Genomic DNA, 25,369 nt, shown 5'->3' on the forward strand with positions numbered 1-25,369 from the left:
ACTGGCTGTACCAAACTATAACAAAACTATAATCTTATCCATTAATACTTTCTTCCCAAACTATACTATCAGATATGGCGGAGATAGATTTTTGGCTGAGTAGGCACATTTTTCTCTCATTCTGAACTTTCAGAAAATTTAAAGGTGTTGGCCATGGCAGGCCCTGGCCGAGGAAAGATTAGTGAGGAGGCCTGGCTTGTGCTGGCATGGATGTTTAGACAATGACAGTAATACAGTCACACGTCACTTACCGATGGGATACACTCTGAGAAATGTGTTAGGCGATTTCATCGTTGTGTGGGCATTACAGAGTATGCTTACACAAACTTAGATGCTATAGCCTACTACACACCTAGGCTATATGGTAGTAATCTTAGGGGGCCACCATCATATATGTGGTCTGTCATTGACCAAAATGTTGTTATGTGATGCATGTCTGTACCATGCCAGTTTGCTTTGCCCTTTGTTTGACCTTATTTAAGAAATAGTTTCCTACCCTTGTTCAGAGTCTTCCATGGCAGAAGGCAAGGAAAGCATAACATGAGTGTCTTGAATTGCGTTTCATGGAAATGTCTCTTCTGGAGGGGAAGACTTGATGTGTGGGGAAACTTAACTGTCCTTCAGCCGCTTCCCTCCCTCCAGTACTATGTGGTTGAGATGGATAATTGGAAGGTAGTCCTGAAATGTCTCCTTTACTTGATTAACCTGGGTTAAGTACTCTTCAGGTCTCTCATCGAAGGCCGAGGAGACTGGTACTGTTGTTACCATTTTACAGCTGAGATGATGGAGACAGAGTTAAATAACAGGACGGATGTCTCACCACTAGTGAAAGTGGAGTCAGAATTCATGCCCAGGAGGTTTGACCCCAGAGCCTGCTCTCGTAGCCAAGCTGGCTCCTCACAGAAGGACCTGGCAGGGGACCTCATGAAGAGAGCCAGACCATCTACATGAATTTTATTTCCCTCGTCCTTTGATCCAGGATCTGAAGAGAATCCCAGGCCGCCAAAGTGGAGCGCGTGAACTCAACCACTATGCCACTGGGCCGGCCCAGTGTGTTAGGCATTTTTAATAAAATATTCTTGTGTGCTTGCCGGGTAGTAGATCCTGTCTTAAGACACTTGGGATATGGCAATAAACAAAACCACAAAGATCCTTTTAGTTTCTAGTGGAGGAGAGACAGATAATAAATAAATGCATGCAGTAGATCATTATAAATATGTAAAACAAAGCTGAGATGAGAGATGCAGAGTGTCAGGCAGGCTGGTTGCAATTTTAAACATTGGGGTCCAGCATGGCTTCATTAGGAAACCTTTGTGGCTAGCTTGTTGAATAAGATGGGCTTTGCCCTTACATACCTTACAGTATCGTGACAGCTGCTTGTTGATGAACACTTACCATGAGGCTAGGGAATCTGCTAAGTACCCGTGTACATTTCCTCCTAATCTATTAAACTAGAGGTCCTTATTGCCAGTTTCTCCAGAAGGAAACTGAAGCTTTGAGAGTTAAATAAATTGCCCAGATGAACATAGCTAGTGGGACCCAGCTCTGACCCAAAGCCCAAGTTCTTAAATGTGGTATTATACCAAATCAACTCTCAAAATATTTATTATGGAGGAATTGGCCAACTTTTGGAGATAGGTCTACCTTATTTTTGGTTCTGATGGGTTGGGCAGTACCTTGACTGGCTCATGGAGAGTCTACATGGCCATGAGCTTCCCTTCCACTCTCCCACTTGTTCTGTTTAAAAGGCCTTGGGGTTGTGCCCTGTGGTTGTGGCAGGCAAAGGAGCCACCTGGTGACTGACTTACATGCAGTGGGGTGTGTTTGTTGTGTGTCAGAGTGGCCTCTGTTGACTCCAGCAAATCATTGACTACTTGAATTCCTGGCATTACATTTCAGTGCTAGGACACTAATTTGGCTGGTCTATGTATCACTGTGTTCAAGAGTGTGTTATAAATGTTCATATTTAGAAGGGAATGTAAAAGGTTCTAGTGCCAAGGTCACTGCTTATTGTGAGTGTTTATTACAGAAGAGGCCATATCTTATATTTCTGGTGACTGTTTTATCGTCATAAAGTAAATAGCGAATGAGTGTATTGGATTAGAACTTTTAGAGAAGGCTGTGGGAAGGAGGTCAGGGGTTCAAGAGCTCTCCTTTTCCTTCTGCCCTCAGTGTGCTTATGGTAAGTTCAATGCAAAACAAACTACTTTTAATAGGGTGTTGATTTTCAGCCTTTGTATATCCTTTGCATTGAGTATTGACGGTTCTTTGTGCTTTGGTGTATTTAATTTCTGAGGTGTGTATGTTGGTCATTAATATAAAAAGAGGCTATATATTTTATAACTTATTTTTCGTTGTTGGTTTCTAGTGATTTTTCCCCCACTTACTACTTCTAAAATTAAATGTTTTTCTTTTTAATCAAGATAAGCTACAATTTTAGCACTTGGGCTGTGAAATTTATTCTATTTACTTTTTTGAAGTATAATAAACATACAGAAAAGGATTTATTATAAGTATGCAATTCAAAGACTTTAGAGATGGAACACACTTAGGTAGCCAACTTCCAGATCAAAATAATAGGGAATTAGCAGCAGCCCCCACCTTCCAGTCACTTCCATCCTTCCCTGCAAGGGTAACCATTATCCTGACTTCTAACATCATATCTTTGTTTGGCCTTTCTTTGTGCTTGATATGAGAGAATAATACGGTCTGCACTCTATCTAGCTTTTGCTTCCCATTATTGGTGTGATTGAACCATATGGTTGCAGGCAGTTGCAGTTGTTCTCCTTGCCATATAATATTTCATTGCATGGATATTCCATAATTTATCCATTCTACTATTAAAGACATGTGGAGCTTCCAGTTTATTCTATTATGAATGGTGCTTCTATATATGTTCTTACACATGACTTTTGGTGAACATATGTAAGCATTTCTCTTTGGTATATACCTAGAAGTGTGAATTACTGAGTCATAGAATATGCATATATTCAGTTTGAATAGATACTACCAAATGGGTTAAAAGTTAAGTGAGAGCTTGTGGGTTTTATTTTTGATACACTATTTGGAGGGGGTGGGAGGTGCATGTTGTTCTTACAGTTATTTCAGTTCATGTTTGTTTATGGAAAGGAATGGTCGTAGCTATCTCATTGATTCTTTGAAAGCCAAGGTAAATATTTGTCTCTGTGTGCTCCTTCTCTCCCCTTTTTGTTTCTTTATGTGTATATATGTGCTATATATATGTTTTACATGGCTTATATACACACATAACTTGTGTGTACATATATTTTACCTTATAAATATTCTGCTTATGACTTTTAGACTGGAATGCCCCCCTAGAGGTCTTCTAGCTCAGGTTCCTATGTCTCTCTGAATTAAAAATGATCCTGTTTTAAGTGTCACTAATGATGGAAGGCACATTAGTTTAGGGTGACCCCCCTCTTTGTTAACTAACTCATGTTTTTGCTTCTTCAGCATTGTGGTGACATCTACCTCTTTAACTTTTCCTGTAAATATCATTTTACAGGTGAGGGAAAAAACTCAGTCTTGTAATAGAGTGAAATCTCTCAGGCAGAGGTTAGTGGTTATTTTTTAAACTCCACTTTTCAACATCTGCAGATTCTTGGTCTCTGAGCAGTTTGTTCTGCAGAACTTGGGTGAGAAACCTCCTTGGACAATGGAAAAGAGAATTCAGTGCAAAACTTTTCTTTCTTTTTCCTCTTTAAGGTTTTTATTTCTGTTTCCCGATTTTTCTGCCATGGAAACACACTGATTTCTCACCCCACCCCCTTTTGATTGGGTTTGAACATTGTTTAGAATGAAAATACAAAAAATACAAATAATGCATTTTAAAAATAAGACTGTAATGAATAAAATGAGAAAAAGACAACCTTGCTTTTTATAAAACTGACCATTATATTTCATGAAATGAATATGGAAAATTCTTCTGATGGATAATATGCAGTCTAAGGTTTCTGAACTTCCATGTGGTATTAATATTCATAGGACTTTAAAATTAAGTTTTTTTTAGTGAATAATTAATAATTTAAGGTTCGTAGATATTACTTAATAGATATTTTCTTTTTTTACAGGCAAGAAGAGACTGACAGGAGAGTGAAAAATGTAAGATATATTTAATGGAACATTATTAATGGTTTTTTACTTGTTCTGCAATAAGGCAGTGGGATCTAAAAATATCTGATATACTCTGTATCTTTTTTTCCAATGGAATTTTTGCTAGAAACCAGCCAGTCACAAACTTGATGTTTAAATATGGTTAAGACATAATGTTCTGTGACTTCATGGTATAAAAGGAAGGTTAAACCTAGGCAGTGGTTCCTTTCATGTTAGTAATGTGGGAAAGGCAGGTGAACATACTTCAGAATCTTTAGGATAGTAACTCAGAAACCACCAAATCAGACTTTAAGGAAAACACTGAATGTTTAAGAACTCTGAGTAGTAGCTCGAAGTAGACTTATTTCTATAATATTTTGCATATTAGATCAACTTGCAATTAGAAGAGTTTCTAAAAATGTGACAGCTTTATTAAAAAACATAAGAGCTCAATATCTTTATTAAGGAAGCTGAGAATTATTGATTTTAAGTGTTCATTCCGTAAGTTTGGAAAAATATTGATTGCTTTAAAAGTTTAATTTATGTTTTCCTCTTATAAATTTTTTCCTTCTTCATATGAACTGATAGAGTACATGAATACCTGTTGGGAACTGGGCTTTTGGTCTGAGAATATGCTCAGAAATGAAAATCTAAGAAGAATAACATTTTCAATGACCCTTCTTCATAGATTTAAAAGAAAATCTACTTTCAACTGTTGATAGAATGCTATCGTTTATCTAGAGTGCTTTCCTGCATTTGAGCTTGCAGTTAGTTGCTAAATAGACTGATCTTATTGTTTCATGGAAATTTTTTTAAGGTTTTGATAACATTGTACTGGTTGGGAAGAAAAGCACAAAGTAACCCCTACTATAATGGTCCCTATCTTAATTTGAAAGCGTTTGAGAATCTTCTGGGACAAGCTCTGACTAAGGTAAGGAAACTGCATCTGTATGAGACGACTGCTGTAACACTACTACCTTCTCCTCCTCTTTCGCTTCCTCCTCCCCTGCTCTCTCTCTCCTTTCCCCCTTCCCTCTTTCCTGTTTTTCTTTCACTTCTCTTCCTTCTTCTCCTCTTCTATAACAAATATGGTGGCTCTGACTATCTTTGCTTCCCTCTAGGTTGGGCTGAGTAGAGAGCATTGTTACTCATTTGCTGGCTTTGTATGCCACCACCAAGGAGTAAGTGAGTCTATTTCAGAGCAGTTCCCAGGGTATAGGATATAGGTATTTATCTCAGTTTTAGGTAACTGAATGACATACTCATTTGCTTCCTTTCTTAGACACTTTATATAACGTAACTCTTTCTACATTCGTTATGAACTCAACCTGTAGTAGAGAGGTGCTTCAGGACTATTAAAATGTGTGGAAGTTACTCAGTTTGTATACCTGAATGTCTTCTTGCCGTGGGTGATTGTATCGCTAATGCCCGCACTCCAACGTCCCCACAGTTCTGCCATATTGCTTCTGTTTCCTAAAGAGTAGTAAATGCTGTTATGTGAAACATGGTAAGGCTTTTTAAGTTAGAATCTTTTGTTTTAAACACATTTCTAGTCTAGTCCTTCTTATTCTGGAACCAGGGTTGCAGCTTTTTAATACTTATCTTTTGAGGAGAGTCAAGTGCTGTGGCTGACCGTAGTTCCGCCAAATCTTCATTTATGAGATCCACATGGGAAAATTAACTTCTCTAGGGAGATGTTTATCTAGGGGAATTTGCAGTGCTCAGAAGAAAATATGTAGTCAAAATACTATCACCATTTAATTCATGGCATTTGCTTCATGGGTTTTTATGACTAAATGATACTGTACCGATAAGGTATTTAGCATTAGTCTCTGGCACATTGTAAGGACGTAATAAATGTTAGGTACCGTGATAAGGAATTTTAGGCTGGGATGAAAATGATGACCTTGTCTTACATCTACCTTCATCTTTAAATAGTTTCGCTACAGCTCACCCACATATGTTGTAGAAAGATGAGATTATAGAGCCTAAAAGGTTCAGGTATTCCTTTTTTAATTTAATTTTTTTGAATTGTAAAGAGTTGGTAACACTCTATTCAAATTCCTTAAAATCAGTTAATGCAGGTTGTAGTAGAGAGATTATCATGCACAAGCATTGTACTAGGTGTTGGGAAAACACTCACACAAGGCCAATGACCCATTCTCACAGAGCACAATTGTCTGATGGAGAGAGGTAAGCAGATAGGTCACTGCAATGGAGGAGGGTAAGGCGCTGAGGGACGAATGTGCGGGGCCTTTGGGTACAGGCAGAGCCCTTGCCTTCCACTTATTTCAGCTAAGAAAACATCCAGTTAAAAACAATGTGGGACTTTGGCTCCTGTATTAGTGCTCTCTTTACAGCCTTTGGTCCTTTTTATGGCAGTCTGACTCAGGTTGAACAATCTTAGTACAGTGTTGGTGCTGCAAATGTTTAATTAAAGGCTGTTTTCTGCCACCAGTGTCAAAATCAGAGTAGGTTCAAAAGAATTATTGATAAAACTGTAGTTGTGGTTCCATTCCATTATTATGATGAGATAATAATGTAAGAGATATCTGAATATGTGATCTGTTTTGCATCCATTCTGTTAAAATCATTGTGTTCATCAAACTTTTCCCATTTAACTAGATAAAGTTTAATGGCTAATCTAAAATATGAAAAAAAAAAAAATACGTGGGGTAAGCTTTTGCATCTGAGTCATCCTGTAAGTTGGAGGTGACTCATTTCAGGTGAATTATCAGAGTGAAATCATCTACATAGGAAAAAGGGCACCAGGGCTGGACGTGGCTTATTTTATGACTGAAGTGGCTCGTCATCAGTAACTTTAACATTTATGAGGTCAAAAATCGTCTCTCAGTGTGTTGAACTCTAAGGCTTCAATAGATATGTGTCTAAGAAAACTGATGGATCTAAAGATTTACTTAAAATTTAAAAAATCAAAAATTTAGATTTTTAAGTTAAAAAAAACGTAAAAATTCAAAAATTTTGAGAATATAGTTTGGTTGTACCAGCACTAGGCTCAGCTTCCCCATCTGTTTGGAAATAGGGTCCAAGGTAGGCGTTTGCATTTTCATGACAGGATGTCAACTCTAATGCCAGAGTTTCATCTAAAGCGTATGAAATCTCACATAAATCCATAGACCTTATTGGTGCTTCACATGCTTCTCAAACAATCTAACCATGAATTGACAGATCCAGTCTTAGCCAAACGTATGCCCCAGACAGCTGCTAATTATTCATTGTAAACCTTCTTTGACTTTTTCATATGTTGAAAATATTCATAATTAAAAAGTAGGAAGAAAAGCACAATAGTACAATAATTGTGCCATCTGATTCAATTATCGAATTTCTCATATTGGCTTTATCGATCTACATATCTATTTATCCATCTCTGTTTTTACCTAATCATTTCAAGGTATATTGCAGATATCTCAGCCCTAAATACCCAGCATGCATCTCTTAAGAGTAAGAATATTCTTCCACGTAACCACGATGTCTATTATACTTAATTCATAAATATTTTTCACTATCTCATATCCAGTCCCTATTCAAGATTTCCCAATTGTCTCCCAGCTATCTTTCATAGCTTGTTTTATCTGAATCATGACTTAATCAAAGTTCACATATTACATTTGGTTGTTAGGAATTCCTGGGTTCTTTAAACTGTTTCTGTATTAGTAAATTCATCTGAAAGTACATTCCTGATTTCTACACTGACAAAATTACTTTCACCATGTTAAATAAGAGTTTAGGGGCCAGCCTGGTGCTGCAGCGGTTAAGTGCACATGTTCCACTTCGGCGGCGGCCAGGGGTTCGTCAGTTAGGATCCCGGGTGTGGACATGGCACCCCTTGGCAAGCCATGCTGTGGTAGGCATCCCACATATAAAGTAGAGGAAGATGGGCATGGATGTTAGCTCAGGGCCAATCTTCCTCAGCAAAAAGAGGAGGATTGGCAGCAGATGTTAGCTCAGGGCTAATCTTCCTCAAAAGAAAAAGAAAAGAAAAGAAAAAAACGCCCATAAAACTGTAAAAAAAAAAAAAAAAAGACTTTAGATACTCATTGATTTCTGTGTATGGGATATGCTAAGGGCTTTATAAATTTTACTTAAATCCTAATTTTAGCAAGTCCAGTTGTAGTTTGCGCTTAACTTTCATAGAGGAATGTTAATTAAAAATGCTTATTTTGAGTAAGTTCTATATAATTTATAAATCTATCGTTAATAACATTTGCCATATTTCTGTGTATCTCGTACATGAGCCAAACAACTATTTTATTTAGACTCGGGGAAAGTTTTGTATGTCAGCAAACAAGTCTGCTTTCCTTGGTTCAGATTTAGGTTTCGTAATCAGTGAAAATAAATGAGTTCTGTGAAGTGTGTGCCTACTGTCCTTGTCCCTCTGTCTCTTTTTTTTTAAACTTTTTGTTGTTGTTAAAGAACTTTAACTGTTATGATTTTTCATTTAACATAAACCACCCCAAATATTTCCCAGAGGTAGGCTAATGTAATCTTATTAACTTATCTCCTTTTGGATATCAAAATTAAAATTGACTTTTCTCTTTACTCCTTTCATGTTTATTACCAGATGGCAGTAAGTTTTCATTGATTTTAGCATTTGAATGTTATTCTAATTATTACCTTTTCTTTTATTAAAATGTTCCCCTTCCTTATTTTTAAATAAACAATGCTACTTTATTAAATATTGAATTCCTCCTTATTGTGACACAAGTGCCAAGTATTAGTTGTGGGAAAACATTTACAGAGTTATGTACTGATTTTTATCAGATTTTTTTATGTTTAACAAAGAAATCTCATTGCCTGACTTAGCAAATGAAGCACGACTTGAGCTGTGCAAACAAACAAGTAATGACTGATTACATTTTTGGAAGTTTATGCCAACTTACTATTCTGTAAAAAATTGTTCTTTAGGCCCTTGAAGACTCCAGCTGCCTGAAAAGGAGTGGCAGGGACAGTGGCTACAGTGATATCTGGTGTTCTGAACGGGGAGAATTTCCTGCTGCTTCAGGCAATTATAAGAGAGAAGATTCTTTCGAAAGCTTAGACTCTTTGGGGTCCAGGTCATTCACAAGCTGCTCCTCTGATATCACGCTGAGAGGGGGCCGTGAAGGTGAGTTGTATTCTTGACTGTCATTTTATTTTTATTTGTTCACATATTAAGAGAAAATTGGGAACAGGAGAGAATAGAAAAATGGAGCAAAAGCTCTTGGGCAAAAATTTCACCAGGAAGTGGATTTTCACAGAGACTGGGGTTTCCTTCCTTCCTTCTTCATTATTTCACCACTAGAGGGGTAATAGGTTTCACTTCTTTTTTCTTCCATTTTTAGAGAAGACTGGGGAGGAAATAGTTAACTGTGACCTGTTTTATCAATGATAATCTATGCTGATTATTTTCTTTCCAGATTCAAGTTTAATAATCTGTGTGTATGAGATGAGGCCTATTAACTGATATATCTAAACATAAAAAAGAAAGTAAATAAAATTCTGTAAAAGTCTTTTGTAGTTCCTGAATAATTGTCTTTCTTCCCTTCTTTTTTTCCCCAAAGATAAATTTCTCTTACGGAAAAACAGGAAAAATATTCTTATAAGTATCTGTGTCCAAGAGAAGAAATGATTGTCTTATCATGATAGAATATTATGCTAAACGTTGACAGATTAAGTAACAATATTAGTGTGGTGTTGAAAACATCTTTTACTTCTGTCAGAGTCAGAGCTGACCCAGGACAGAGTGTGAAAAGAACATGTTAATGAAAATCATTCTTTTGTGAGAAGGAACTTTCTTTCAAAATTGCATATTATGGTCAAATCAGTTATTTAAATGCAAATCTTCTTCCTGTGGCTATTGGGTGGTGTGAGAAATTTCTGACTCTACATCTCTAGTAATTCAAATTTGACTAGATTGAAACCACGAGTAAAGTTTCTTGAAATGTTTCTGTGCTTCCACCCCCAACATGAAAAAGTTGAGTGTTACGGTTGTGAGTTTGTGTTAGATGTTAGGGATTTTACTTTGCTTATTTTTGATTATTACTTTTCTATTTTAAAATGTTTTTCCAAATGTTTTTAATATAAGAAATTTCAAACATCAGCAAAGTTCGAAGAATTTTATAGTGAAGACCCATGTACCGGCCACCTGGTTCTACCATAACATTTTACTGAGCTCGCTTTAGCACATATTTACCTCTCTCTCTATGCGTTAATTATCTATCTTATTTTTGAGGCACTTCAGAGTATCTTACACTTGTCCTAAATATTTCAGCATGCAATCATTAACTAGAATTTAATCTTTATTTGTTGTTCTTCTGATATAAATTCACATACAAGTAAGGCACAAGGAGTTTGTTTTTCAAAAATAAAATAAAATTAAATATTGTAACAAAACCCCAAGTTCTTTAGCTTTTAGAGGAGTAGTGGCATTGAAAAATTTAAAAAGTGAACGGCTATTAGAGAGTTAACCTTTATAATTACTGTTGCATTTGTTGGCTGTTTGCTATCTGGGTGTGACATTTTCATAGCCCAGACGACTATTAAAGTAGTTTTGAGGAAACGAATCTGAGTTTATAATTTATCTGAGTGATTAAACTTGTAAAAGCAGAGGCCAAAATTCCCAACCCACTGTGTTACTTTGTCCTGATTGAATAACCTAAAACATGCGATGTTTGAGTTTATATCTGGCCAATAAAGACTAAAAGGGATAAAACTTGAAGGCATGTGAGAATACACACTTCAGTCAGTTCAAAAGCAGTGGCACAGTGGGGTGGGATCAAAGTCCTATCCTCAGATGCTTGTTGGACTGGGTGCCTGGTACATGTGACGAAAAGCAGAGGGTCATTGTCACACGGCTTCCTGATCTTGGGAAAGGAGTTGTGGACCTTGCTTGGAGAGTGTGGAAGTGAAGACTTATGGTAATTACAAATAAGGAAGAAGAAAATGAAAAGCCTGGGACCACCAGGATAAAGCATCTTTGTGATCACTGTATTGAAATTCTGCTACCTACCAGGTTGTAGTTCCCAATTCGTGATCACAGCTTAGGGGTATGTTTCTAGGTTAATAGTATTGTAAAGTCAAATTCCTTAGTTTTGTAGGAAACCTCTTACCTTATCAAGAATATTTGCCTACTCTGCAGAGTACTGTACTGGACTCAAAAATAAAAAAGATTTTAACTTTAAAATTACATGCCAGAGGGATCTCTTTGTGTATTTAAAATTTTACATGTGCAAATTTTGGCAAGAATCATTGAGACATTTCTTATCCCCCCAAAATGTATTTTTTATTTAGGAGGCATTAAGAATGAAGCACCAGGTTGACTGTGAATCCTCCTGGTCATAGCTGCTTGTACTTTTTTCCTTTTTGCCTTGACTCGCCTTTACCCTGTTCCAGTCTCACGGTTTCAGAGCTGTGTGTTAAACCGCTTCCTGTAGACTACTCTGAATGTTATTTACTGTAGATTCCTGCCAGGCAGGAGGGAGGGGACATGACCGCCCTGAGCTCAGGTTAACCCTGCAGGTGTTCTCTGTGAGAGCTTGTGGCTAAGGCACTCAGTACTGTGCACAGTCAGCCTCTGAGAGAGCCCTGGTGGGAGGCAAGCAACATTTGCAAACTTTCTTTACAAATGCACAGAGGCAGGAGGAAAATAAGAGCAGGAAAGGGAGACAAGTCAGCTTGGATCTGGACCAAGCTGTTTTTTACCTTCTTTTCTTCCTGTATCTTTAAATGAGCAGACTTACTTTTTTAAGAGAACAGATTAGTATTTGTGTCTATCTGACCTTGAGGTGTATAAAGTGTGTACTTTCAAATTTGTGTCTAAATGGTTTTGGATCAAAATCCAAGGTCCCCTGTATTTCCATAGCCACCCTCAGAAAAAGCCTTGAGTTTTATGTTCATGGTTAGGCGTGAGACTTGATATTTTGGGACTTGAGAAGTCATTTGCTGCAGGGGAAGAGAAGGCTAAAGGAATAACTGGGCACATGTGTATGGTGATGGATGGTAATTAGTCTTTGGGTGGTGAACATGACGTAATCTACACAGAAATCGAAATATAATGATCTACACAGGAAAAAAAGTCATTTGGTCCAATCTTGTATCCAACCTATGATTCTTGCTTATAGGGGTCTCACAAGAATCTATCAAACCCTTTGTGATCTTGTGCTTTTCACTTTTCTTTCTATGTCCTCCCTTATCTCTTGCCTCAGAGAAATTTTAGATGAGCACATGCCTTATTTTAAATTACTGTTTCCTTCAGATTACTTAAAAAAATTTTTTTTTTTTTTGGTGAGGGAGATTGGCTCTGAGTTACCATCTCTTGCCAATCTTCCTCCTTTTGCTTGAGAAAGCTTGTCCCTGAGCTAACATCTGTGCCAATCTTCCTCTATTTTGTATGTGGGATGCCACCACAGCACAGCTTGATGAGGGGTATAGGTCTGCTCCCAGGATCCAAAGCCACAAACCTCGGGCCACTGAAGTGGAGCCCGTGGACTTAACCACTAGGCCACTGGACCGGCCCTTCCTTTGAGTTACTTCTAAATCTCATTTTAGGTGCCTTTGGCTCAATTGCTAGATTTTATTCACATGTATTCCATCAACAGATTTTGTGCAAAATCATGAGGACGTGGAAGATTGAAAAGAAAAGGGGTTCAGCTGTAAATTGGGACTTTTTCTGCTTAGAATGTGCACAGTAGAGGAATGTACCGCATGCGCCTCCAGTATGCAAAGCCAGTTCCTCCTAATGGATCTTATCACAACTTCATGACAGATTTCTAAAAATATTCTCTGCAGTTAGCAGTAGAGCCCTGGGTTTCCAAGGGAAAGACAGAGCAGGCAGGCCGTGTGGGTTTCAGTTAGATGAATAATCTGGAGAGTAAAGCAAATTCTTGTGTCTTTTTTATAGGTTGCGAAAGTGACACAGATTCTGAATTTATATTCAAAATGCAGAATTACAATAAAGATGATATGTCCTATCGAAGGATTTCATCTATTGAACCAAAGTCTGCTTTACCGTTCAATCGTTTTTTACCCAACAAAAGTAGACAGCCATCCTATGTGCCGGCACCCTTGAGGAAGAAGAAGCTGGACAAAAATGAGGATAACAGAAGGAGTTGGGCGAGCCCAGCCTATCCAGAAGGAGATGGAACATTTCCAAGGTACTGGGATGTTATCTGATGATTGAGTTTTAAAATTCAGTATGCTGTGTGATTTTGGTGGGATATTTAAATGTGAAAGCAATAGTTCCTAAACTGTATTTCATAGATAATATATTCAATTTCACTAATGAAAATACTTTTTCTTACCTATATTTTTAGTCATGGGTATCTTGAAGATATTTCTTCCATTTTAGAACGTCAGCGTATAATTTGCCGGTTCTTGTTTTTAGATGTATGCTTTTGGCTTATTGGTATCTTTCAGCTTACTGGGTGACTTACATTGTTCATTGTGAGCCCTGCTGTGTTATTTTTTCCCTTTTTTTTCCTTCTTGATTGATCGCAGTGGACACAAAAAAGAATCCTTTAATTGCCCATCAAATTAGCAGAGCAGAGTGTGATTTTTCAAAGCCAGCTTCCTGTCAGGTGTGTGGTTCTGAAAGTGGCTCGGACTCCAAGGATGAATGAATGTTGCCCGATGTAATTTTGGATGACTTAGCCAACTGTAGATTCCAAGTGAAAAGGAGGCCTGAGAATTTCCTCTCGAAAACCATCTCTCTTAACTCTTGTTCACAAATATTTTCTCCTGCTGACCGTTTAGTCACTGGGATGTACGAACTGACGAGGTCAGAAAAATTTCTCCTGGATTGGAATGTCTATTATGCTGTTGATTTTGATATGTAAAGTAACACCCCAAATTGTCTACGATTTATCTCTTTCTTTTAACACATCTTATGGCCCTTGTATGTCAAGCTATTCTCTAATTAAAATGAAATGCTGTTATAATGCATTAACTTTGTTCTAGGAGCTGTAATGATGAGAATGGGAACTAATTTGCTTCCTTCACAGTGGTGTAAACTTTGTGAGCCAGAAAGCATGCCTTTTGTGTTCTGTGTCACAAATTGCTCATACAGTAACTTAACTGGTTGGATATTTTGAACAGTAATGAGAGGAGAACATGGGGCACAAACGTGGAGAACTGGCCAACAGCACAAGAAACTTCAAACTTCTCTTGTTATTTGGAAGAGGAAGAAGAAAAGGCAAGCATACCCAACACTGTAAAGGATGATCTTTATGTGCGAAAGCTAAGTCCGATCATGCCACACCCAGGGAATGCTTTTGATCAGTTTCTTCCCAAATGTTGGATCCCTGAAGATGTGAACTGGAAAAGAATAAAGAGGGAAACGTATAGACCATGGTATAAAGAATTTCAGGGATTCAGGTTTGTCTTTGTGCATGTTTCTGTTATTCTGGCGTTCATTCTGTACCCTGGCTGGGTGCATTCTATGTGCATTTTTTATTAGAAAGAAGGGTTAATTTTCCCTCCAACATCAGTAGAACCTCTGTAACTGGAAAAAATTTCTGTTTAGAATTAAACCTTAGGATCTTCATCTTAAAAAACCATCTTCTATCTGTAGTCATAGCTTGACATTATTTTTAGTAGTTATATTTTTCTCCAATCTTTCTTCTTCTCTTCCTTCTCCCTTTCTCTGTGTCACTCCACAGTAGAAAGAATTCAGACTCTGAGGATGAGGATTCAGGCTCTGATGGAAGCTCTGCCATTTTTAGTAGAATACAAAAAGCAAAGCATAGGCTAGACAGCAACTGCCAAAAACGTTCACTCCTGCTGGAACTGGCTACCAAACGAGCCGTAGCCTCCCGGGACGCCCACGCAGCCGGGAGAACCAGTGGTGCTTCGGATGAGCCCAGGTGTACCTGTCTGCACGAGCTACCTGCTTCGAGTCTGGCCTTCGACCCATGTGCCAGCTTCTGCTGCTACATTAATCTCTGCCCATGATGCACTGAATCATGAAACCTTATTCACTTAATATTTAGTATAAAAGCATAAGATATAACATATTGCTTTCTGTGTGAGCATTTAAGATTGGAAGTCTGTAGCATTAAATCTTCTTTAGCACAATGTGTAAGACATGGCATAGTGAGTTCTTTTGGAAAACCATTTCTAAAATGCTCTTTAGTAAGTTGACTTAATTTTACGATTGTGCTATGTGTAGAGATGTGAAGAAAGGAAATAACTTTAGAGTGTGATGGCCAAGTCTGGTGGGAAAATGTCAAGAAAAGATTCATCACGGTCTTTCACAAAGCTTCAGAGCATTTTATTTTTTAAATTTCTGTTGACTACCTGTACCTATTGCAAGGTGCTTGATGACCAGTTCTTGAAACTTTCCTACATCATTGCTGCTTCTCTGGGATGGGAATTAGGTCATTGTGTCTAATGGAACGAGGAAGGGGTGAAAGCAAGAAGGTTATGTGTGTGTGTCTCAGGGAGGAGTACTCAGTCTGTGTTCTAGCCCCATCATTTGGCCTAGATGGTGCCCACCCTTCCCGAGGAGTACACTCTGCTCTTCTTTCTTTAAATGGTATCCAGGAAGGTCACGAGTGATGGCATTAAATCCTGGTCTGTCTGCCATGTGAGAGTCCCTCTTATGGCCCCCTAAGATAATTCACCCATAGTAACTGGCTAGTTGGTCTGCTACCTAATTACCTTTTCTCTCCAAACTTAATAAGATTTCCCTTCCTTTTTCTTTTCTATGCTTCAGTCAGTTTTTATTACTTCAGGCCCTCCAAACATACTCTGATGACATCTTGTCTTCTGAAGCAAATATCAAAATTGATCCCACTGCTGGCCCAAGGCTCATAACACGCAGAAAGAATCTCTCCTATGTACCAGGGTATACAAGAGATGACCTCGGGATGTCAGCCCTGGATCCTGACTTAGAGAATGATGATTTCTTTGTCAGAAGGACTGGGGCTTTCCATGCAAATCCATGTGTTCTCCGGGCTTTTGAAGACTTTAGGTTTTCTGAGCAAGATGATCCTGTAGAACGAGATATAATTCTGCAGTGTAGAGAAGGTGAACTTGTACTTCCAGATCTAGAAAAAGATGATATGATTGTTCGCCGAATTCCAGCACAGAAGAAAGAGGTGCCTCTGTCAGGGGCCCCAGATAGATACCAACCAGTGCCGTTCCCTGAACCCTGGACTCTTCCTCCAGAAATCCAAGCAAAATTTCTCTGTGTGCTTGAAAGGACATGCCCATCTAAAGAGAAAAGTAATAGCTGTAGAGTATTAGTTCCTTCATATCGTCAGAAGAAAGATGACATGCTGGCTCGTAAGATCCAATCTTGGAAGCTGGGAACTACTGTTTCTCCCATCAGTTTCACCCCTGGTCCTTGCAGTGAGGCTGACTTACAGAAGTGGGCGGCCATCCGGGAGGCCAGCAGGCTTAGGCACAAGAAACGGCTGATGGTTGAGAGGTCAGAGTGTGTTTCTGCAAGGATTTTGCTTGTAATGGATGGTCTTGCGTAACTTGTGAGAAAATGACATCATTGCCCAACTCTGCATGTCATGTGCCATTTTGAAGCATCTTATAAAAATTGATTTTGCTTTGAGAAACCTTTAGTCATTTTGTGGAAAAAGTGCAATTCCATATTTGCACATCTCTAAATCATCTATTGAGGCCTGCTTAAGAAGGTTATACACAAACCCTGCCTTTGGCCTTAAAGAAGACTGGTATAATTCTGCAACAAGTTTCGTGAAAATGTTTTCCAATTATATTTACAGACTTTTATTCCTCCTGTCCAGGCATTGCTGAAGAAGTCTGGTTGTAGTTTGGTTTTATATGTTGCTCATATTTTGGAGTATATTATTTTTTGTAAAGGTTTTCTTTAAAATATGGCATTGCAAATTTCATTTAATTCGGTCTTGATTTTTTTTTTGACCTGGGTTTCTTTGACTATCAACGTGTGACTCAAATTTATAGCGTAAAGTTCAGTGCAAACTTTATTAAAATGCATGAATGTTATCTACTGTCTGCTAAATTTTACATGTATGTAATTATGGCCATTTTGATAATAGTGTCTGCATTTATGTTGTGCGACTTGGCCGTTTTGATGAATGTTCAGTTTGTTGAACTTGGGGATGGACAAATATGACTTAGGTTGCATAAAATTAGTAGATCTAAATCTAACTTCATTAGTTCCTGACAACAGGAAGCTTTTTGCTATGGATTTGTTGGTTCAAAGTAAATGAGGAACCCCTTTATCTTGCTTAATCTGAATTCCTTGAGCTATGAGATCAATGAGAATTTGAGATATGATCAAGAATGCGACTGAAACAGCAACCTTTTGAGATTTGTTCATCCCTGGTTAGACTCTTATGTTAAAGATGTTGATCATTTAGAAACTAACACACTGGAAAAAATGACTTTTAATTTTTGGTTTTCTGATTTCTTAGACTCTTTCAAAAGATTTATGGTGAGAATGGGTAAGTTTTGTGGTTTACAGTAAAAACAGCTCTGCATATTGCTTGCCCTTTGTGTAATGTGTCATTGCACTTCTCTCCTGGCATGTCACTAAATGGGGATGCTATGCACTGTGCATGAGATTTAAAAAATAGGAAATTTTTCTTATTTTTATCATCTAATGGTGATATTTGTGTGTCTGAGTGCCCATTGCATGAAGTGCTATATGACAGCAATAGTTTTTATTTTATTAGAAGTTTAAAATTCAGTCCCTTTTGTTTTTTTTTAAGGAGTTGATTAAAAGTAATAAAAGCCCTTGTCTAAGATTAGTTATATTTATTTTGGTGTTTGATTGCTACATAGACCAAAATTCTGGATGTTAAAGCCCAAATAACTATATTTTAGAAAATCTATGATATAAAAAGAATATTCGCATTTACTTTAAGGCTGGAATGCTTGCAGTTGCCATTATCTATAAACTCTTACCTCATGGGAAACTTTGTTAATTGGGATGGTGAGGAGTATTATCCTTCCCTTAGTAGGATTTAGAAACATTTTCAGGATTGCTGATTAGGGTAAAAAGTTCTAACATGGCTGTTATAGAGCCAAAATCTGCCTTCCAGTACGGCAGAAATTAAAATCTTGGGAGTTTCCAATATCATTGCAAGGACTATATTTATAACTAATTCTTGATGTTTGCCTGCTCTTTAACTCTGGTCACCTGGGAGACTTAAAATACATAAATAACTTTCTGGAAGTATTTCCTGTTTCTTGAATAACTGAGTTAAAAGTAAATACTTTTACTTTTTACTACACACTAAGTATGTAGAATCATTCATTCTTAGTGCAGGATAACCAGGTGGCTACATCTTAATGTTTTCCACCAGACTTTTATAACTTTGTAGAGATATTAGTTTTTGAGACAGAAGAAGAGAATTTAAGTATGCCAAATATTTTAATTTGTCTAAGCCTTAGTAGCTAAATATCTTCCTCAACTGGGATTTATTTTATCTCTAAGATTTTCTCATTTTGATAGCTTTTGGTAATTTTGATAGTAGTTTTAGTAACTTCTAAGATCTCTACACTATTTAAATCAATATGTCAAAGGTCTAATTGAGCCATGGGCAACTAATTGCAAATGCTACTCAGCCACTGATTTTTAAAAGTCAGGCTCTGAGCATGTTTTCGATGTGCCATGTAAAGGCACATTATCCGCTATCCAGCTCCTCATGTGCTTAAAGCATTCTCATCTGCGAGGGTGAACAAGGCTGTTTTTAACGAGACGCTTCAGCATCTGCTAATCTCAGTTCATCATGGGAAAGCTGTTTTAACTTAATGAAGAATCTCTTTGCAGCTTCAAGCATTTTAAATAACTTCAAATGAAAAAGAATTTTCATTTGTTAACTAAGTATGACTTTATAATGTAAGCAGGTTGTTTTTCTTAAAGGGATGTTGGTACCCTGAGTACAAGTACTTGATGGAAATGCAAACACCTAGAACTATTTCAATGACTGTATGTTCCTCTTTAGGGAGACATTGTTCCTCCTTAGGGATATATTGTGTGACTGGGTTAAGAAAAGAGAGAAATCTAAATGCCAAAGCTCAGAAAGCTAAGGATTTTTCTGGGCTCTAGCGAACAGCAGCAAATGCCTCCTGTAGACTATTTCAAGATTGTTGTTAGTGTAGTACAGTACTCGTTGTAAAGGCTGTTCCCCTTGCAGTTTAGTGCCAAGGTAACAACAAAAGCAAAGCAAGACTGTCTGTAAATTGAGACTGATGAATAATGCATGACTTGTCAAATAATGGAAAGTAGTATGAATGTGTCTTCAGAAAACTCAAGTGCATTTTAGACCATTTGCAATCAAAACCTATTAAACAGGATGTTTTTTCTATTTATTCTATCAGTTACCAATATTTTTCTTAAATTCATCTGCAATGAAAACAAAAAATTTGAATTGGATTGAGTATAGGCTTTTAGTCTATAACTTGTTTCATTTTTATAAACTTGTTCATAAATGTTTATAAACAAGTGATATTTCTCTGGACATAATGTATGTTGTCGAGCTTGGCATACTTACTTGGAAAATCATTATGGCCCAACATCCTGTGATTGAAAAATAACTGCCTATAACATGAATGCTTTCTTTTTGGCAAGGACTAGGTTAAAGAAAAATGTGCATTACCTTTTGAAGTTTTAGATTAATTTCTGGCTTGCTTTTTATTTTGCATTTAACACCTGTCACTTTGTTTATTTTTAGCAAAACGCTTTGTATGTGGCAGTCATTTCTCACATGTGCTTTTGTGTTGCAAGGATTGGTGTCTGTATGGTTCCATGACATATGAAAATTTGGTTATGATACCCCTTGGCAGAAGCTGTTATTACAGATTTGTTGTAAGGGTATATAGCTATAATTTTATAATATGATTAAGCCATTGAATCTACTGCTAGTGTCAACAGGAAATGAACATTGCTTCAAGGTGAAGTTGCAATCAAAGACAACTAAGACACATATATTTCACTTATAGGTTTTGGCCAAAAGATTCTGTGGAATTATAAGTACACATAAGACAGCAAAAAGGAAGGGAAAATAAAGCCAATGTGAGTTACTTTCTGGGGATTTTGCCCCCAGGGGACATTCAGCAATGTTTGCAGACATTTTTAATTGTCACACTGGTAGGTTTGCTACTGGCATCTAGTGCCTTTATAGCCAGAGATGCTGCTAAATGTTTTACAAAACACAGGATCGCCCCCTATAACAAATAATTTTCTGTCCCAAAAGGGTCAATAGTGCTGCTGTACAGACACCCTGATTTAGACTATAAACCTATAAATGCAAATCTCTATTATGTTGTCTGTCATTCTAGTTTATTGTAATTCTTGAGCCTCTTACCCAGGTTTTAGTATTGATTACTCTTCAGAATTCCCACAGCACCTGATGAAAATATATTTAGAGGTGTATAAGTAAGTATATTCATATCTTCCCCTGAAAGTGGGGGACCCCAAACTTAGTATTATGTAATTTCTACTTGCTGTATAAGACTATCAGTGAGTTTATATTTAAGAAATTTTGCTAAGAAATTTTGATCCCTTATTCTTTAGATATTCATATGTAAGTTTCCTAATTGAGTTCTAAAATAATACACATCATAACACGAGTCAAGAAGTGCCAGGAGAGTCGTAGGTGGTCAGCATTGTGGGAGTAGTAACCTTGTTTTATAATCTATATCTTTTCCCTTAAACTTTCTCCTTCTTCCTCTCATTATCCTAAATGCTATTACAAAATTCTGTTCAACTGAAAATGCAACGTTAGACATGTGTCCTTTGGAAAAAATCCAAATGCAGTTCTGAATTGGAGCCTTTCCACATAAGGAAATACAAAGGTGGCAAGTAAATGAATTGTAAGAGAATTGTGATTTGCCAATGAATACTAATTTATTCTACAAAACATGTTAGAGCTGTGTAGTCCTTTATAGTTTCCCCAATTTTGCTGGGACTATCTCTGGTGCTAATCTCAATTCTGTGAGGTAGACAGGTATTATGTGCATTTGAGATGTGGAGAGAGAAACAGAAATTGCAGCTTTCCTGAGGACATACAGCTAGTGAGTGGTAGAACCGGACTAGGGCTTCATCTAATGAGATAATCCATGTAGACTGCTTGGCTGTGTTTTTGGCACACAGTAAACCCTCAGAAGTTTAATATTATTCTGTTAACTCTGATAAGGAAGGAAAGAATTCCTCATGCTTTGGCTGAAAGACTCCTGCACTCAGAAAGTTCTAGATTTTATCAGTGTGCCCTGGGGTGACCTCTCTTACTTGAAACTGCTTTGGGAGTTAGTTTTCAGGAGATTCCATGCAATCATATTTGCCTTACTAAGAATAGTTGGTGTATAGCACTAGATAGTTATTGAAATGCAATCAACATAACCTTACCCCTTTCTCATAACAATCCCTCCCTTGCTTAGCAGATGAGGAATCAAGGCTCAGATAAGTTAAAGGAAGTTAGGCTGAGGTGAACATTGGTGCCACTGCCAGGTCTGGAACCCTCGCCTCCTTTCCTATTCCAATGTCTGGCTCAGCCTGTATGGAATGTGCTCAGGCTTTATATAGGTAACTTTATATACCCTAGGGAACAAAAGGAGCTCACATTCCTGCCATTTGCAGGGACTTGTCTACTTTGGATGGTGTTTGGCCCACTTTGTTCATATTGAGGATCTCTTGCGTGCCAGGCTCTGTGCTGTGGGCTACCAGGAGGATGATGCAACCTCTGCCCGTGATGAACATGTTTTCTGAAAATATGTTAAGGTTTTTACGGTACAGGAGGACGAGGGCTAAATGAGCACCCATGGATGAGTCTGGATCATTCGATACCATCTAGCCTTCCGCCCGCCCCCTAAAGATTAAAATCTTTGCATTTCCATTTTTGTTCTGGAACTATGTAACCTCCTGTGTTGGGTATCCAGATTCCTCTTATGCCTTGGTCCTGAAAAATTCTTCTTGCCTCTTTTTAGTAAGTCTGTTGTTGTATTAGCTCAAATAACCTTATTCTTTGCAGTTATGACTTCAGTGAATTTATGTTCTCAGAATCACATAGATCTGCTTTATATACAGTCACGCCTAGTTAAGTATATATTATATTGCTAGATCAACAACATATCACTTCATATATGTACTCATATATTCTATATGTAATTCCTTATTATTCTTAATAAATCCTAAAAAGCTTTCTTTATAAAACTTTGGGGAGGGGTCATAATTTCTCACAAAAAATTAGAAACATTCTGTTTAGTTTATTTTGCTTGATTAAATGATAAAATATACCTTATTCTTAACGCAGATGTTAAATGAATATATCCTGCATGCCTTTTGCTGTGTTAATGCGTTTTCTTCCCAAGAAACTTGTGAGGGAGATCAGCCAAACACGCACACAAGCTCACGCACTACATATACCATAATGCTGAGTGTTAAATACCATGAGAAAGGTATAGGTAAAGCACTAGAGGAGTTAAGAGAAGCATAGACCACTTCGGGCATTGAATAGCTAGGAAGACTTTATCAAAGTGATAGAATGTTATCTAGATCCTGAATGTATCTGTGAGCACCTACCATGGCTGGGCCCTCTTTTAGGTACAGGTGATAATAGCAGCAAACTAATCAGACAAAACTCCTGCTTTATAGTATTACAGGTTGAGGCAGGTGATATGAACAAACACTTCACCTATATGTACATTTCAGATGGCGATAAATGCTACAGAGAAAAAGAGTGGGGGATAAGGTGAGCCAGGAGAGAGGCGCATTAGCTATTTCTTGTAGGATGGTCAGGGCAGGAAACTCTGAGGTAACATTTAAGCAGTGACTGGAAGTGAGAGATAAGCCATGTGGATATTTGGGTGAAGAGCATTCCAGGCAGATTGAAGAGCAAGGAGAGAAGCAAGAGGTTGAGCATGAGCAGGGAAACCAGTTGTCTGGAGCAGAATGAATGAAGGGGAGTGAGGCAAGAGATGAGTACAGAGCTGCAGGCAGGGGCTAGGTCATGTCAGACCTTACAGGTCTTGGAAGAAACTGCTTTTAACTCTAGTGACATGGGAAGAAACTGGTGGGTGCTGAGTAGAGGCACGCCATGATCTGAGTGCAATTTTGAAAAGATCTCTTTGGCTGCTGTGTTGAGAATATGTTGTTTGGCAGGAAGAGGTAGAAACAAGGAGACTGATTATTGCAATAATCCAACCAGGAGATATGATGGCTTGGATCAGAGGTAATGGCAGAGGTGGTGAGAAGTGGTTGTATCTTAGATGTACTGAGAACGTAGAGTGACCTGATTTACTGATGGGATCAATTGTGATGTGTGAGACAGAGGAATCTGAGGTGATCCCAAGATTTTTGGCCTATAGTATGGAAGGATAGAGTTGACTTTTATTGAGATAAGGAAGATGGAAGATGAACAGGTTGTAGGGTGAGCAACCATGTTTTTGGTCTGTGACAAGTTTGAGTTGTCTGGTGGACTTCCAAGTGGAGAATGAAGAGGAAGTTGCATATACCCAACCAAAGTTTAGTCTCACAGGTATCCTGGGGAATGAGTGGCATTTAAAAAGGCATTTATATTGGTGGGGGCTTTTGAGTTGGAGGGAACAGTTGAGGAAAGACTTTCACTGCATCTGACGGCTAAGTGATAATTTAAGCTACTTTAGAAGTCTAGGTAAAAGCTGACTGTGCTCTGATCTAGGGTGTTGGCAACAGAAATGGAAAGAAAAAGACACTGAATAAGAGGACTTGATAACTAATTGAAAGTAAGGAGAAGGGAGAGGCAAAGGTGAAAAATGGTTCTTCGGTTTCAAACGTGGATGATTGGAGGGCAGGTAACACCATTAACAGCCTCAAGAGGAAAAGCAGGTTTCGGGACAAGACTGAGTTTGGCTAGGTCGTCAATAGGCATGTGTTTAGTGAGCTACAGTTTACAAAATCTTTTCTAGATATTATTTCAATTGGTCCTTCTACAATTGAGTTGCCTCGAGGATATCCCCACAGAGATGTTTATTTAACAAGCAATTGGAATTGAGTCAAAGGGGAGGGACTGGTCCTCAGCTGTAGACTTGGGAGTCATCTGCACAGAGATTATAATTTAATTCCTGAGCTAGCTAAGGGCAAGCATGTTATTAAAAAATGTGATGATGGCAAAATCTTGGGGAAGGCAAAGTTTAGGGGCCCAAGAAGGAGATGTAGAGTTACTTAAATGACTAATAGTGGCATCAATTACAATGAAATAAAATCGGAAGTGCATTTGGAAAGGTCTGTAGGAAACAGCATTATGGGCATCCCACCTTCAACAGCCCTTTCTCTCATTCCTACCTGCTCTTTTATGCCTCATGTCCAATACCTCATTCTGTTCGTTAGTTTCTACTCTAGATTGAGATCTTCAAGAGCTCATCCTCAGGACATACCTATGGCAGGTGTCACACAGTGAAGACATGAAAGCTGCCTTAATAATAGTAATAATAATAAAAGGACAGTAGAAGTTGTGCTATTATAACTGGCTGGTAGAAGCTGTGGTGCTTTGAGAACAAAGTCCAGTGCTGCGGTGGGGCAGAGCTTATAGAATCCTTGAGAAGCAGCACACTTGTCATGGTATTGAACTTGAGGAGAAAATATCAGGTAATCATTAAATTATTTAATAAGTGCCTAGAAAAGGCAGCCAGACCTTAAAAGATTATCTTTTGGGAGATAGAAAAATAAAGGGATGATTCTAGTGACGACTAATTATTATTTTTTTCTAAAGTAATCCTTTTAGGCACGGACCACTCCAAATATGAACTTTGGATTATGTTTTTCAGACTTGTGCAGGGTTCATTTAGCCATTTTGCGAAAGAGTTGAGTGTTAGGCTCTTGTTTCTGCGTTTTGGAAAAACACCATTTATCTCTGTAGTGCTATTTCTGTGATATTACCACTAAAGCGTCTAGGTAGTACAGCAGAAATTTAGATGGAATTTCTAAATATAAGCTGAACTTTCCAGCTTTAAGCCTAAATCTGGTCATGTGAACCTTGGTTACCGTGGGTATTTTTGTTGCAGGAGTAAGTCCATGAGTGATGTCAGCGCAGAGGATGTTCAGCACTTGCGTCAGCTGCGTTACGAGGAGATGCAGAAAATAAAATCGCAATTGAAAGAACAAGATCAGAAATGGCAGGATGTGAGTATCCTTTGTACTGGGAGATGGGAAGACTGGGAGAGGGTGTTTGTTTGACTCTTTGCTACTCTTAAAGTTCTCTAGAGAATGTGACAACTTCCTTTAAAAAGATTTGTAAACTCTCTTGGCCCCTTACTGTTGCATATTTTAGGATGTTTATCTTCT

General features: G+C 37.9%; 1 protein-coding gene across 48 annotated transcripts in view; it reads left to right on the forward strand.

Annotated features, from left to right (window-relative positions):
* LMO7 (LIM domain 7) overlaps window positions 1–25,369 on the forward strand; it is a 196,362-nt gene that overhangs the window by 132,216 nt on the left and 38,777 nt on the right. For 15 of the 48 annotated variants that reach the window (XM_070519975.1, XM_070519978.1, XM_070519970.1 and 12 more), the window contains 9 exons: window positions 4,092–4,122; window positions 4,931–5,044; window positions 9,040–9,238; window positions 13,013–13,265; window positions 14,206–14,484; window positions 14,769–14,972; window positions 15,824–16,540; window positions 17,520–17,549; window positions 25,090–25,207. In XM_070519975.1, the coding sequence (XP_070376076.1) occupies window positions 13,051–13,265; window positions 14,206–14,484; window positions 14,769–14,972; window positions 15,824–16,540; window positions 17,520–17,549; window positions 25,090–25,207 (1,563 nt within the window). In that variant the 5' untranslated portion in view covers window positions 4,092–4,122; window positions 4,931–5,044; window positions 9,040–9,238; window positions 13,013–13,050. Of the gene's footprint in view, window positions 1–1,990; window positions 2,183–3,531; window positions 3,577–4,091; window positions 4,123–4,930; window positions 5,045–9,039; window positions 9,239–13,012; window positions 13,266–14,205; window positions 14,485–14,768; window positions 14,973–15,823; window positions 16,541–17,519; window positions 17,550–25,089; window positions 25,208–25,369 lie in introns of those variants that run through there. The other 33 variants (XM_070519980.1, XM_070519981.1, XM_070519982.1 and 30 more) reach the window with 9 other exon arrangements.

The sequence above is a fragment of the Equus asinus genome, chromosome 11, assembly GCF_041296235.1.
Source record: "Equus asinus isolate D_3611 breed Donkey chromosome 11, EquAss-T2T_v2, whole genome shotgun sequence".
NCBI classification, from domain to species: domain Eukaryota; kingdom Metazoa; phylum Chordata; class Mammalia; order Perissodactyla; family Equidae; genus Equus; species Equus asinus.